Source organism: Natrix helvetica (genome assembly GCF_964273705.1).
Source record: "Natrix helvetica genome assembly, chromosome: 2".
Taxonomy (NCBI): Eukaryota; Metazoa; Chordata; class Lepidosauria; order Squamata; family Natricidae; genus Natrix; species Natrix helvetica.
Window position 1 is genome coordinate 269,289,043 of NC_138552.1, and position 14,579 is coordinate 269,303,621.

Sequence of the window (14,579 nt, forward strand, 5' to 3'; positions counted from 1 at the left end):
GTATCTGAACAGTGGACGAGTGATCTGGGAATAGGGGATTTAGTTATCACGCCCCTGTCATGGTCAGACCACTCATCCCTCCGGCTGGACTTCCCTGGCGCTATCCCCCACCGCGAGGAGGCGGAACCAGACTCTATAAACTGGTACCGCCCCAGGCACCTGATGGAATCTGATAGATTCCAGACGGAGCTTGGGCCAATACCTGTAGCCTTGTCCCGCTCCCGTTCCGAGGACCTAGTGACTGCCTGGAATAGGGCGACGACTGGGGCCTTGGACCGGGTTGCGCCGCTGCGACCTCTCCTGCGGCATCGACCCACCCGGGCTCCTTGGTTTACTGAGGAGCTCAGGGTGATGAAGCGCCACAGGAGACGTCTAGAGAGCAGGTGGAGATCCTCGCGCTCCGAATCTGACCGAACACAGGTAAGAGCCTATTTGCGGACTTACCTTGTGGCAATAAGAGCAGCCAAACGTAGACATTGTGCTGCTCTTATTGCGTCCGCGGATAACCGCCCTGCCGCCCTGTTTAGGGTGACTCGCTCCCTCTTATCGCAGGGGGCGCGGGAGACACCCTTACAGGGTAGAGCAGAGGAGTTTGGAGAATATCTTCAGGACAAAATCGATCAGATCCGGAGCGGGTGGACCTCCGTCAGTGGACCAGACGAGCCGCCAACAGCGAGTCTTGAGAGACCATTCTGGGAGGAGTTCGACTCTGTTGCCCCCGAGGATTTGGACAGGCTGCGTGGACGGCTGCGACCCACCACCTGTTTATCGGACCCGTGCCCCTCCTGGCTGGTACTGGCAGCCTGGGAGGTGACACGAGGCTGGCTCCTGGGCCTGGTGAGCGCCTCACTGAGTGAGGGATACTTACCAACCGCCTTGAAAGAGGCGGTGGTGAGACCCTTGCTCAAGAGGCCTGCGCTTGACCCAATGGAGCTAGCTAACTATCGCCCAGTCTCCAACCTCCCCTTCCTGGCGAAGGTTGTCGAGAATGTGGTGGCGCAGCAGCTCCCACGACACCTAGACGAATCCGATTATCTAGACCCACGCCAGTCCGGCTTCCGACCCGGGCACAGCACTGAGACAGCCTTGGTCGCGTTGGTTGATGATCTCTGGAGGGCCAGAGATAGGGTTTGCTCCTCTATCCTGGTCCTATTAGACCTCTCGGCGGCTTTTGATACCATCGACCATGGTATCCTATTGCGCCGGTTGGAGGGGATGGGAGTCGGAGGCACCGTTTTGCGGTGGTTCGGCTCCTACCTCTCCGACCGGAAGCAATGTGTGTTGACAGGGGGGCAGAGATCGTCCCTGAGGCCACTCACTTGTGGGGTGCCACAGGGGTCGGTCCTCTCGCCTCTCCTGTTCAACGCATATGTGAAGCCGCTGGGCGAGATCATCCGTGGTTTTGGGGTTGAGTACCATCTTTACGCTGATGATACTCAGCTGTATATTTCAACCCCAAACCACCCCAACGAGGCTGTCGAAGTGATGTCCCGGTGTTTGGAAGCCGTCGGGGTCTGGATGGGGGACAACAGACTCAAACTCAACCCCTCCAAGACCGAGTGGCTGTGGTTACCGGCACCTCGGTTCAGCCAGCTGACTCCATCGCTGGCCATAGGGGGCGAACAATTGTCCCCTGTGGAGCGGGCGCGCAATTTGGGCGTCCTCCTTGATGCCCGGCTGTCAATGGAGGACCATGTGGCAGCCGTGGCAAGGGGGGCGTTCCACCAGGTTCGCCTGGTGCGCCAATTGCGCCCCCTACTGGACCGGAGTGCCCTGCGCACGGTCACTCATGCGCTGGTGACGTCTCGCCTGGACTACTGCAATGCTCTCTACATGGGGCTTCCCTTGGGACGCATTCGGAGACTGCAGCTAGTTCAGAACGCAGCCGCGCGGGTTATTATGGGAAGTACACGTTACTCCCACGTAACACCTCTCCTGCGCGAGCTGCACTGGCTACCTGTGGCCTTTCGGGTGCGTTTCAAGGTATTGATCACCATCTTTAAAGCGCTCCATGGCAGTGGACCTAGTTACCTGCAGGATCGCATCCTACCACACACGTCCCTGCGACCTATCCGCTCACACAGAGAGGGGCTCCTCCTGGTGCCGTCTGCTAGTCAATGCCAGCGGGCGACACCTAGGAGTAGATCCTTCTCTGTGATGGGCCCAACCCTCTGGAATGACCTCCCCCCAGACATTCGAACTACCACCGACCTCCGTTCCTTCCGGCAAAAGTTAAAAACTCACCTGTTTCAATCAGCTGGCCTGGCACTTTCTTAATTGCACCTCCCAGGGATTTATTTTATTTTAGGGTTTGGGGTTTTAATTGTGATGTTTTAAGATTAGAATTATTTATTTCTTAGTACAGCCTATTTCCCCCTCCAAATGTATCTTAAATGTAGTTTAAATGTATTTAATTATTATGAATGTTTTATTATTGACTGTACACCGCCCCGAGTCCCTTTTTGGGAGAGGGGCGGTCTAAAAATCTAAGAAATAAATAAAATAAATAAAAATAAATTAAAGACTTCCAGTGTTGGGGCATTCACAACTTCTGGAGGCAAGCTGTTCCACTGATTAATTGTTCTCACTGTCAGGAAATTTCTCCTCAGTTCTAAGTTGCTTCTCTCCTTGATTAGTTTCCACCCATTGCTTCTTGTTCTACCCTCAGGTGCTTTGGAGAATAGTTTGACTCCCTCTTCTTTGTGGCAACCTCTGAGATATTGGAATAATGCTATCATGTCTCCCCTAGTCCTTCTTTCTCTTAAGCTAAACATACCCAGTTCCTGCAACCGTTCTTCATATGTTTTAGTCTCCAGTCCCCTAATCATCTTTGTTGCTCTTCTCTGCACTCTTTCTAGAGTCTCCACATCTTTTTTACATCGTGGTGACCAGAACTGAATGCAGTATTCCAAGTGTGGCCTTACCAAGGCATTATAAAGTGGTATTAACACTTCACGTGATCTTGATTCTATCCCTCTGTTGATGCAGCCTAGAACTGTGTTGGCTTTTTTGGCAGCTGCTGCACACTGCTGGCTCATATTTAAATGGTTGTCCACTAGGACTCCAAGATCCCTTTCACAGTTACTACTACTGAGTAAGGTATCACCTATACTGTACCTGTGCATTCCGTTTTTGTTGCCTAAATGTAGAACCTTACTCTTTTCACCATTGAATTTCATTTTATTAGATAGTGCCCAATGTTCAAGTTTGTCAAGATCCTTCTGTATCTTAAGCCTATCTTCTGGAGTGTTGGCTATTCCTGCCAGCTTGGTATCATCTGCAAATTTGATGAGTTCCCCATTTATTCCCTCATCCAAATCATTGATGAAGATGTTGAAGAGTACTGGGCCTAAAACAGAGCCTTGGGGTACTCCACTGCATACTTCCCTCCATGTAGATGCAGTTCCATTGAGAACTACACGTTGAGTGCGGTTGGTCAGCCAGTTACCAATCCATCTGGTGGTGATGCTGTCTAACCCACATTCTTCTACTTTATCTAGTAGTAGGTTATGGTCTACCTTATCAAAAGCCTTACTGAAGTCCAAGTAAACTATATCAACGGCATTCCTCTGGTCCACTAATTTTGTCACATTATCAAAGAATGCAATAAGATTAGTCTGGCATGATCTGTTTTTGACAAATCCATGTTGGCTTTTGGCTATTACTTTGTTTGCTTCTAGGTGTTCGCAAATTCGTTGCTTGATTATTTTTTCCAGAATCTTTCCTGGTATTGAGGTTAGGCTGATAGGTCTGTAGTTTCCTGGATCTAATTTTTTCCCTTTTTTGAAGATGGGAACCACATCAGCTCTTTTCCAGTCCTCTGGTAGTTCCCTGGTGTTCCAGGATCTCTGAAAGATATAATTCAGTGGTTCTGAGATCTCGTCTGCTAGTTCCTTCAGAACTCTGGGGTGTAATCCATCCGGTCCTGGTGATTTGAACTCGTCTAGGGTAGACAGGTGCTCACTTACCATTTTCTTCCCTATTTCAATTTGTGTTCCTAATTTTGTGGTGCTGCTTTTGATAGGTTGGACTGTTTTATCCCTTTGTGTAAAGACAGATGCAAAACATGAGTTAAATAGTTCTGCTTTCTCCCTGTTGCTTGTCACCTTCTTGCCACTTTCTCCTAGCAATGGACCAATTGTTTCCTTAACTTTTTTCTTGTTTTTAACATGTTGGAAGAAGCTTTTTTTGTTAATTTTTATTTTTGTGGCAAGCCTTTCTTCATTGTGAGCCTTAGCTTTCCTCACTTCATCTTTACAGGCTCGGGCTATTTGCTGATATTCTGCCTTAGTTATGTCCCCCTCCTTCCACTTTTTATACTTACTTTTTTTGTCTTTCAGTTTGTCAGATAGTTGTTTATGCAGCCATGCTGGTTTCTTTTGGGAGCTGTTGTTTTTCTTCTTCATTGGTATTGTGTTAGACTGGGCTTTTCTAATCTCATTTTTCAAAATTTCCCAAGCTTCTTTATTCTGGTTTCAATTCTAAAACCTTTTGTAAATTGCCTAGAGTTATACTGAGTGGTATAAAAATATTATTCTTTCTTTCATTTGTTATTTCATATATTTTATTCCTTTTAGAAATAATCTGCTAAATTCACATTTTGTTTTTAACTAAGATAGGGAAGGATTAGACTAAATTACCAACCTTGATTATACCCATATGAAATGCAGCATTCTTTGCTAATGATTCGGACAATATCAGTCAATTTGGCATATGTTGGTCAGCCTGCCATAAACATAACCAAACCAAATTTGACCCCAGTCATTCTTACACCATTCTATGCAAGCTATGTATCTAATCTAGACATTTACAAGTTGATATACTATTCTATCTATCCCACCAGCTTGGGGATGCAAGCAATGTAATGATCTATACTCAGGATGCACACGTTTATGAATAAAATCAAGTAGACCAACCAAATAAACCCAATGATACTATTTGGAAGCATTTTTAAGGCTGCCATCATGTAAACAATAACAACCTAAACAACTGTGAGTAGATAGATAGGTACCACTTTGGAGGCAACTTAATGGGAACACGAAAGGCACCGCCAATTAGGTATTCCCTGGGCAATGGTGATGTCACCGTTCAATCCTTTCAATGCAGAAGCACTGCGGTGTTCCAAGCATAAATGTAGATGTAGTAGTAGTAGTAGCAGCAGCAGTAATAATAGTAGTAGTGTAGTACCAGTAGCAGAAAACAGACCAAAACCAAAAAGACCTTTATTACTTGATTATTTTCTTAGGAACAAATAACAAAGCCAAAGGGAAACAAAGCTTGAGATGGAATCCCATAGAGAACATGGCCTTCTACATGCAAAGAACTACTTAACTTATTTTTGCAAACAAGCTTTTCCAATTTATCGATATAAAATAATAGACCAGCCATGGCAGGACTGAATCTAAAAGCACAGTCCCAATCTGTATGCAGCACAGCAAGGTTGCGTAGATAAATTATATACATACATATATAACACCTACTGTACATACATACATACATACATACATACTATGAAAATTGCTATCTGTCTCAGAATTCTAAAAATTAAAATGGGTATCTTCAGTAACCATAAATGTGAGCTTTTCTGAGATCATTTTAAGCAAAATGCTCCTTTGCTTCGCCAACTAGTTTCCAGCAGATTCTCCATGTCTGAACTGCGGTGGCTTCAGGCCACATGTGGCTTGTGTCATTTTGCTGCAATAATAGGAACTGAGGCCAAACCACAGGAGATGTTCAGAGATCTGTTACTGTGATGCTAAAAGCCATCCCTGAATGTCCCTCATATGTTTTTAGGGCAGGGCCACCTCATAGCCCAACAGAAAGATCTTATCCCAGGCCAATGCCAGTCTCTCCAATTCCCTGGAAGACGTGAGTCAGGGTTCTCCCTTTTCCAGCCTCTGACTCACTAGCTCTAGAGGAGATTCTAGGAAAGTTCAGGGCTCTGTGGAAAGCTCTCTGGGGAAAGGGGAATAACAGGAATGAAACCCCAGCCAGGAAAAGCACAGTTTGGCTTCGGTGGGTCCAAAGGGAACATGTTTTCAAGCATCAAAGGAGAGTACAGCTGGAAAGATTGTATGGAACCACCACTGGACACTCAGCAAAGTTTGGAACTACAGCTGGACGAGGCACAATTATTTATCCAACACATATCATGCTAGATTTCCAAGGTTGCCTGATACGACAGATTGCCATTGGTAGAAAAGCCACGATTACTACAGAGAATTAATGGGGTTCTTTGATTTGAATGGCCAGTTCAGAGGTGGGTTCCTAACAGTTCGGACCAGTTCGGCCAAACCAGTAGTAATTTGGCAGTCTGGGTTGCTGGAATCGGCAGTGACCCAGGCCTGCCACATGCCCAAACCAGTTCTCCTACAGTGCTCTCTTGATTTTCGCTTCTGCACATGCGCAGAACAATTTTCATTGCAAAAATGTAATTCTTGCCCCCCCTTTTTTTATGTTTTGTGCCTGTGCAGACCTTTTTTAGGTGCAAATGTGCAGAGCATGCATTTGGCGTGCACACAATTTAAGCGAGTGCGCGTGCACACAATTTTTGGTGCGCCGAATCGACAGTAACGCCAGCAGCAGCCCACCCCTGGGCCAGTTGAGTTGATGTTTCAGGACTGCTAAGATACAGCCAGTGTGCTTTCCAATGAGAGACGGGCAGAGTGAGGAGATTCCAGGGGGAAAGCAAATGAAGAGTTCCTTCATTCCCCCAATCAGGAGGAGTCTGGGAGCAGCTTTTCAAACCAACACATTTTGTTCCAAGGCAGAAGTTTCACGAACTACAGTTCCCTTCATTAGAAGGAGAACAGCTACACTGATATAGAATCTCAGCCAGGACACAGTGTCAGTTTAACCCCTCCATGTATCCAATGAAGTGAAGCACACCTTATAAAAAAACGTATGCCTGTTGATTAAATGTCTTACACTGCAAAGCTTCTCCGAGACTCCTCCTGATTTTGGGTAACCATAGAGCAACATGGCTCCTCTCCTGTGATGTCTTTGTTCCTGGTGAGTATTGGTTGGAAGCTCCTGCAGGAAACAAGAATCTAGAGCTCTGCACTCTTTCAACATCTTTTTTACATATATTCTGGTAACTATTGGGGAGAAGCCATCTTCACCCTCTTTCTCTCACATGAACTAAACTGTGTTGTCTCTTGCTCCTCTGGAATGCACTACAATGCTCCTGGGAATCTGAACAACATTCCATTACATTGTCCCACTGTGCTTGGGTGGGGCCCTTTTATCTGGAGGAACTATACCCAGGCCCCCAGCACTCAGACAGAGGGGGAGTGAGAGGATTGGTAAGACTGTATGGTATCAATACCACTTTGTCCCCTTGTTTCCTGCTACAGTTACAGATAGCGAAGCTCAATTTGAACGACACTCTCCTTGTTCTGCAAAATAAAAACCGCTGACTGTTTTGAAAAATACTCTGCAAATGGAGATTTTGGTAGGTTTAGAATAAAGGATGTTGCCATATAAAGCCTGACTGTTCTGAGAGATACACCTTAAGCTTTGCATGGATTCCTTATCTATATAAAGACATTGGTGCTCTGGTATACCAGTCGGTGTTCAAATCAACGGTCTGATATTTTCAATGGCTGTGAGAAAGTAATGTGGCAGCTGCTTCCCCCTATTTCTCTTTGCCTGACATGCCATCGGAAGATAAATACCCCATGTAAAGAGAGTGAAGCAGTGACATTTGGTGTAACTCATGGCGTTCTGATGCTGCCAGTTCAGAGGTGGTATTCAGCAGGTTCTGACCAGTTCTGGAGAACCGGTGGTGGAAATTTTGAATAGTTTGGGGAACTGGTAATTACTACCTCTGACTGGCCGCACCCCCATTTATTCTCTGCCTCCTGAGTCCCAGCTGATCGGGAGGAAATGGGGATTTTACAGTATCCTTCCACTGCCACGCCCACCAAGCCATGCCCATAGAACTGGTAGTAAAAAAAATTGAATCCCACCACTGAGCCACTTTCAAAGTTTATGGACTAGGAAGTTGGGTAAAACAAGGAAATGTTTTGCCAGTTTCCTCTTCTAGTTCAAGTGTCCAGAAAAAACAGGAAATCTATCTACCAGAATTCTGTAAGTTTGGGAAACATCTCTTCAAAAATAGCTGGAGGACAGCCAGTACTTCCCTCTGTAGCCCTTTCCTGTTCTAAGTTGCCTGAAAGATCAACTCTGTACCATGAGATGCTAAAGTTAGCCTTTAATTCAAGAAAGTTGTTGCTGTATGACTGTTGCTAGTTTGTGTTATATAAATCAGCATTGGTATCTCTCAGGAAGGAATCAAGATGATGCAAAACTACATTAATCGGGTTTACTAGCAACAGCTAATAACAGCTTTCTTGTAATCTTAACAATCCATCCCTAATAGACAAGGGGAGAGCGCAGGTACGTCAATTATGTTTAGGCTTTACTTTATAGACTTCTTAAAAGTAAAACTGGACTCTCTATATTGACATTTAGATTATCTATCTATCTATCTATCTATCTATCTATCTATCTATCTATCTATCCATCCATCCATCCATCCATCCATCCATCCTTCTATCCAGCCATCCAGCCATCTCTTTCTTGATTATCCAACAACCTATTTAATTTTTATGACTTGCATAATCCATTGAACTATAAACCAGTTAAAAAGGCTGAGTTTAAACAATAGGCTAAGCCACACAAAATCTAAGCAAAGTTAAAATGAACCAAGCTTAGCAGGTCATGCAAATATATATACCAGTTCTTTCTCTGTCATGATTAAGCATGTTCTGTGAACGCATCCATGGGGGGGGGGGGAGTGATTTGCTTTCCTATGCAAGTACATATACTGGTTGAAAATTGTAAAATGGCTGGAGATAGATCACATCCCTAAACATATTTCTACAAGCTGGTCATGTGAATATTGAAAGTGTGCGAATAAGAACATTTTCCTCCTCTTAAAAAAAAAAAGCAGTAAAAACTGGTGGGATGATACTAACATCGCTTTATGCTTTGGATCCAACTGAAACATCTCCTTTTCCATCACAAGGGATAAGGTTGGTTTGGAACAATTTTCCTCCAACACCCCCTTTCTTTCTGGAAAGAGTGCATGGGTAGCCTTTTGATCCCCACAAACACATGTGCAGTACCAGCCTATCAGTTAGAAAGGCACCACAGGGAAAACCTCTGCATGCAGCTAAACATTTATGACAGACCTTCGTTTAAATCTGGGAACTTGCAAAATTTTCCCCAGTTCCTGTTTCTCATAACCTGGAACATTTAGGGAAAAAAACATGAGTAATATTGGAGCATCCCTACACTGACGTTTAGAGTTATGCAATAGACTTGCAATCTCAAGTGTCTTGTTTTCCTTAACTTACAAAAATAAATCAATTTGTGAACGCCTTAAACATGCCAGGTTTGGAGTGAAACTTTTATTAACAGGAAGTTTTTATAGCGGGGGAATAATTAAAGCTCTCTTGATTCCAAAGCAAAACTGTCATCTGAACTGAGCTGAGCTGAGCACACTGAATGACAGCTAGAAGGCAGCAGAGTGAATTGTGTCCTGTATTTCTTTGGTCAGGAGATCTTTGCCGGCTGTATATGATACTGTAAGTCCCAATGGTGCTTTTTTCCAAGAGGCAACTGGAGTTTCTGGTTTTTTCTTCAGCTCATCCAAGAGCTGAAGTCTTCAAAGAAAAACCAGGAAGTCCAGTGGCCTCTTGAAAAAAGCACCTTTGGGACAACCATGACCTGGATGACTGAGAATCTCCATAGATGTGATCTTCTTCTTCATCATCATCTTCTTCTTCTGCCATATCCATCATCGGACGTCAGTGATCAAGAAAATCATGTTAGAGACATGATACTGTAAGCTTATTCTCCTCCCCTCACATTTCTTCATTCAGGAAGGAGAAAAGTGAAAAAGTAGATAGCAATTAAGAGCAATTAACAGCAATCCATCAAAAAACCACCAGAAACTCTAAGAGCTCCTTGTAAGTGTAGGGATGCACAGATGTGATAGTAGCATGAGAGTTTTCCCCTTCTTTGCTTCATCCTTCATTCTGTACTATTATCCTATTATTCTTTTGACCCTGCAATTGTGCTACAAAATTGTTGGGGCTGCAAAAAATCTGGATGCCTACAAGACAACATAGCAAAGAGATACCAAAACTCTAACTCAAATTCTTAGCTGCCATGAAATATGGACTGGGGGGGGGGAAACTCATCAGAACTTTTCTAGCCCAGATTTGATAGCTGTAGGGGTGAGATTTTGTGAAGATGAGAGCAAGAAATGGGCAGCAGGGAAGTATAACGGTACCTGGGATAGAAGTTGGGAGATGGGGCGAAGAGATGGGGTGAAGAGGGAATGGTCAGATAAGAAATCTCAAAGGTGCGTTTTCAAGAGGACTTTCTGGTCCAGAAAGTCCAATTGCCTCTTGAAAAAGCATCTTTGGGACAACCATGACCTGGATGGTTGAGAATCTCCATAGACCAAGGTTGTCAAACTCTCAGCCTGTGAGCTGGATGCATCACACGCTGGCTACACCCATGCCCGATTTAGCAAAGGGGGGAAAAGTCTCAATATGTCACGTGACACCACCATGATGACATGAGTTTGACACCTCTGCCACAGACGGTCAGATAAGAGTATAGTGAGCAGCTGGATAGTGTTAGGTAGGACAAGAGGTTCAAAAGGGGCTCTCTCTAGTTTCCTGGGCTGTAAAGAATATGGTGGGAGTTTTATACTCTCAAACTTACAACACTCTGCTAATGTAGCTTTACAATAAAACAGAATTAGCCTATCTTTTTCCTGTTTGGTCTATCTGATAAAGCTGGCAGGAAGAGGCTGCCCTTGTGCCTGCTTTTTGTTAAGGTTGCAGATCTGGGATGGAAAAACTCAGGGACTCAGTTGACGTCAACCAAGGAACTGAATTGTTTGCCTCTCTACTGTCTTCTGGTGGTTCTACAGATTTGTCCAGCCAAGAGCAGCCTAGTTTTATTAGTCCAATAAGCTTAATGTGTTGAATGGACACAGTCATGGAGGTTCTTTCTAATCCTGATGAATTCCCTTTAATTGAAGATTGAATTGGCACTTCTTACACACTCTGAAATGTTCAAACTATTTCCCATAGTTATCTTTTGGAGCCAACAACTAAACAACTCTGAGCTCAAAAGGCTAAGCAGAATTGGACCTAGTTAATACTTGGATAGGTCTCCTATGACTTCTTAGGGGCAGAGAAGTTGAAAAACATCCCAGAAGATAATAGAAAACTACTTCTGTATTGTTGCCAAACAATCCTACATGGATATTTCTATAAAATCACTATCTTTTTAAAAATCTTTTTATGATCCTGGATTTATCCTAACAAACCACCCTATCTGGTAGGTCGCAGGCATCATATTCATGGGAAATTTTTCTCCAAGAAAATGAATGGAAGTGTGGAACTCTTCAGGCTGCAAAACCTAAACATTAAGGAATAACCATTATAAATTTCCAGAACCCCTGAGCAAGTGGAATGGGGCTTCTGGGTATCAGCTAACAAGCCCCACACTTAGCACTGGATCTTGGAAAACCTGCTTCCAAAAAAAAGCAGTGAGGCAGGATTAGATGACTGAGTTCATTAGATTTTTTGTTTCTTAGTCCCTTAGGAAAATATTTTTCCCCCTCTAAGTCTAGTGAAATTCATCCAAGTTGTCACAGAATAAAGTAGAATAGAATAGAATAGAATTCTTTATCGGCCAAGTGTGATTGGACACACAAGGAATTTGTCTTTGGTGCATATGCTCTCAATGTACATTAAAAAACATGAAAAGATACATTCATCACAAATCATAAGAATCACAACACTTAATGATAGTCATAGAGTACAAATAAGCGATCAGGAAACAATCAATATCAATATAAATCGTAAGGATACAAGCAACAAAGTTACCGTCATACAGTCATACGTGGGAGGAGATGGGTGATAGGAACGATGAGAAGACTAATAGTAATAGTAATGCAACCTTAGTAAATAGTTTAACAGTGTTGAGGGAATTATTTGTTTAGCAGAGTGATGGCGTTTGGAGAAAAAAACTGTTCTTGTGTCTAGTTGTCTTGGTGTGCAATGTTCTATAGCATCATTTTGAGGGTAGGAGTTGAAACAATGCCTGAACCCAGTTTGATAAACATCCTACAATAAAGTCATCACAAACTATTTGTTTTATTTGCGTTAACACCTTTACACTAAATGGTTTAGAATGGTTTCCTGGGGAGAGTTCTTATTTAATCTCAGGAATGTATTTATTTTCTTACCTTGTCCAAATACAGCCATTCTGTAAATCTCTTCAACGCCTCGGAAACCCAGCATCCGACACACCACATCCCCATCTTTCTTGTCCCATCCATCGTCGCACACAGTTCCCCAGTGTCGATCGTGAAAGACTTCCACTCGTCCTTCATGAGGACCGGAGCCATTCATCAAGCGGATAATTCCCTCTTCCAAAGTAAGAGCTGTGCAGTTGTGAATCAGGGAGGTAAATAAAGACGTCATATATGGGATTAAAAATGATTTTTTGCTACAAGCTTTTCTGCCTATTCTTACCGATCCCGGTGCAATGTGTAAAGCCCCCATATCTGTACTGGTGAAATATTGTAGAAACACCATTAAGTATTTTTAAGCACCACCTTAAAGAAATAAACAAAACTGTCCCGTGGTTCAATGCAATCAATTGAAGTGATTCTTTGCACAATTCATAACCAATGTACCCGTTCTTACATCCATATCCATCTTTTCTTCACATCTGAAGGTGATGTGTTTGAGAATCTCCCCTTACCAGTAGTTCTCACTTGACACATGGTTACTTAGAGACCATTAAAGGTTATGATGGACCTTCAAATAAGTATTTACAACCCTGCTCTGGAGTTCCAATGGCTGAAAACACTCCCTCCCCCATGGGTCACACGGATGTATTTTGGGCACTTGGCAACCAAGTTGCATTTACTATTTGCAGCATCCTGCAGTCACATGACCACAATTTTTGATATTTTTCATCAGTTTCTGGCAATTATTTCTGGTTTCTGGAAAAAAAACCTCCCATTGCTAAAATGGATTTGTTACTGTGGCATTCACTTAACTACTACAAAAAGATAATAAATTCAGGCACAGACTCATGGTAATCTATTTAACCATCACCATGTCAGCCCCGGACTGCCAGATGGGGCAGGGCTGTATTTGGGTGGGAGAGGTGTCGATGCACGCGCACAGGTGGCCATAGCTGAGCTGCCATGGCGTCCTGATGGGGAGAAGCTGCCACCTGAAAGACCCACATTGCTTCGCTCCGCATTGCTTCACTCCGTTGTCCATGGGCTGCTGCCTGGCTAGGAGCCCCAGACTTTAACTGCCTGATCGCTCCTGCATCCACGGGGCTGCCACCTGACTAGCAGAGCCCTACCTGTACCCGGCTGAGTGAAAAACAGCTGTTCGTCAGATCGTGAAAACAGCTGATCGTCAGAACATGGGCAGAAGCAGGAGACCGGGCAAGGTAAGCCAGGATGGGCAGCTAGGAGTGTGGCTGGACTGCAGAGGCTCTATTAGCGGCAAGCAGTCAGTGGGAGGGGTGGGATGTTCACAGGGGTGGGTTCCGGCAGGTACTACTGCCGTTCGCTTATGTGCATGTTGCGCACGCATGTGTGTGCTTCATGCCTGCTATGCATGCCTGCTGTGCGCCCATGCACAGTGCAATAAAAAGTTTCTCCGCATGCACATAAGCGAAAAACAAGATGCGGCACCTATGGCGCTGCCCGGAAAACCAATTCGGGGGCATGGCATGCTTGGGTCGCTGCCGGGTCCAGCGACCCAGGCCGCCGAACTACTACTGGTTCGGCCGAACCGGTAGGAACCCACTGCTGGATGTGCACACAAGGGAGGTGGGGCACAATATAAGGGCCGGGTGAGCTAACCACAGTACCATAAACTTTTATTCCTTTTGGATGGTTGCTTCGTACAGTGTAACATCAACTTGTGTTGCTGGCTTTTCTTATGCAGGACACAGGAATGCGACACACCACCAATTACAACCATAATTCCTGGATCAATTATGGTTTTAAATTGAGGACTACCTGTGTTACTCTGTCAAACAATAAATCTGTGAGATTGTTCAACTGAACAGAAGTGACAAGACAATTCACCTTTACCCAGCATCCACTTCAACTGAAGGGGCATGGGAAATTACCAAGCCTTTTCTACATTTCCTCCAGATTCTGCCCAATAAGCTCTCCCCATTGGCTGTTCCTGCCAGATGCTTTCTTCTAAAATGATAGCAGTTGGAAACATACTATAACAATATCTTATGGTCTCGAAGAGTTGCTGCTCTGGCAACAGCTTTACTCCAGAGTCATATTCACAGGCTTTAGCTGTGGGGTGTAGACAACTGTATTCCTAGTGGGATATTTCACTGGCCAGAACAGCAGTTTTATGCAGTTTTATCTCCAGACTGATATATACAGTGGAGACATCCCAGAATGGAATATTAACCAGGACTACAAAATGTTCTGGGAGGAAATACACTTTGGCCTAATAACAAATGGATTTAATTCAGAGCAAAACCAGGGT

The 14,579-nt window shown here is 44.2% G+C and overlaps 1 protein-coding gene across 1 annotated transcript in view; it reads right to left on the bottom strand.

Moving 5' to 3' along the window:
* The window catches only part of SCARA5 (scavenger receptor class A member 5), a 137,375-nt gene that overhangs the window by 1,667 nt on the left and 121,129 nt on the right, over positions 1-14,579 (bottom strand). Inside the window, exon 8 of the mRNA XM_081944900.1 lies at positions 12,281-12,478. Within this exon, the coding sequence (XP_081801026.1) occupies positions 12,281-12,478 (198 nt within the window). The remainder of the gene's footprint in view (positions 1-12,280; positions 12,479-14,579) is intronic.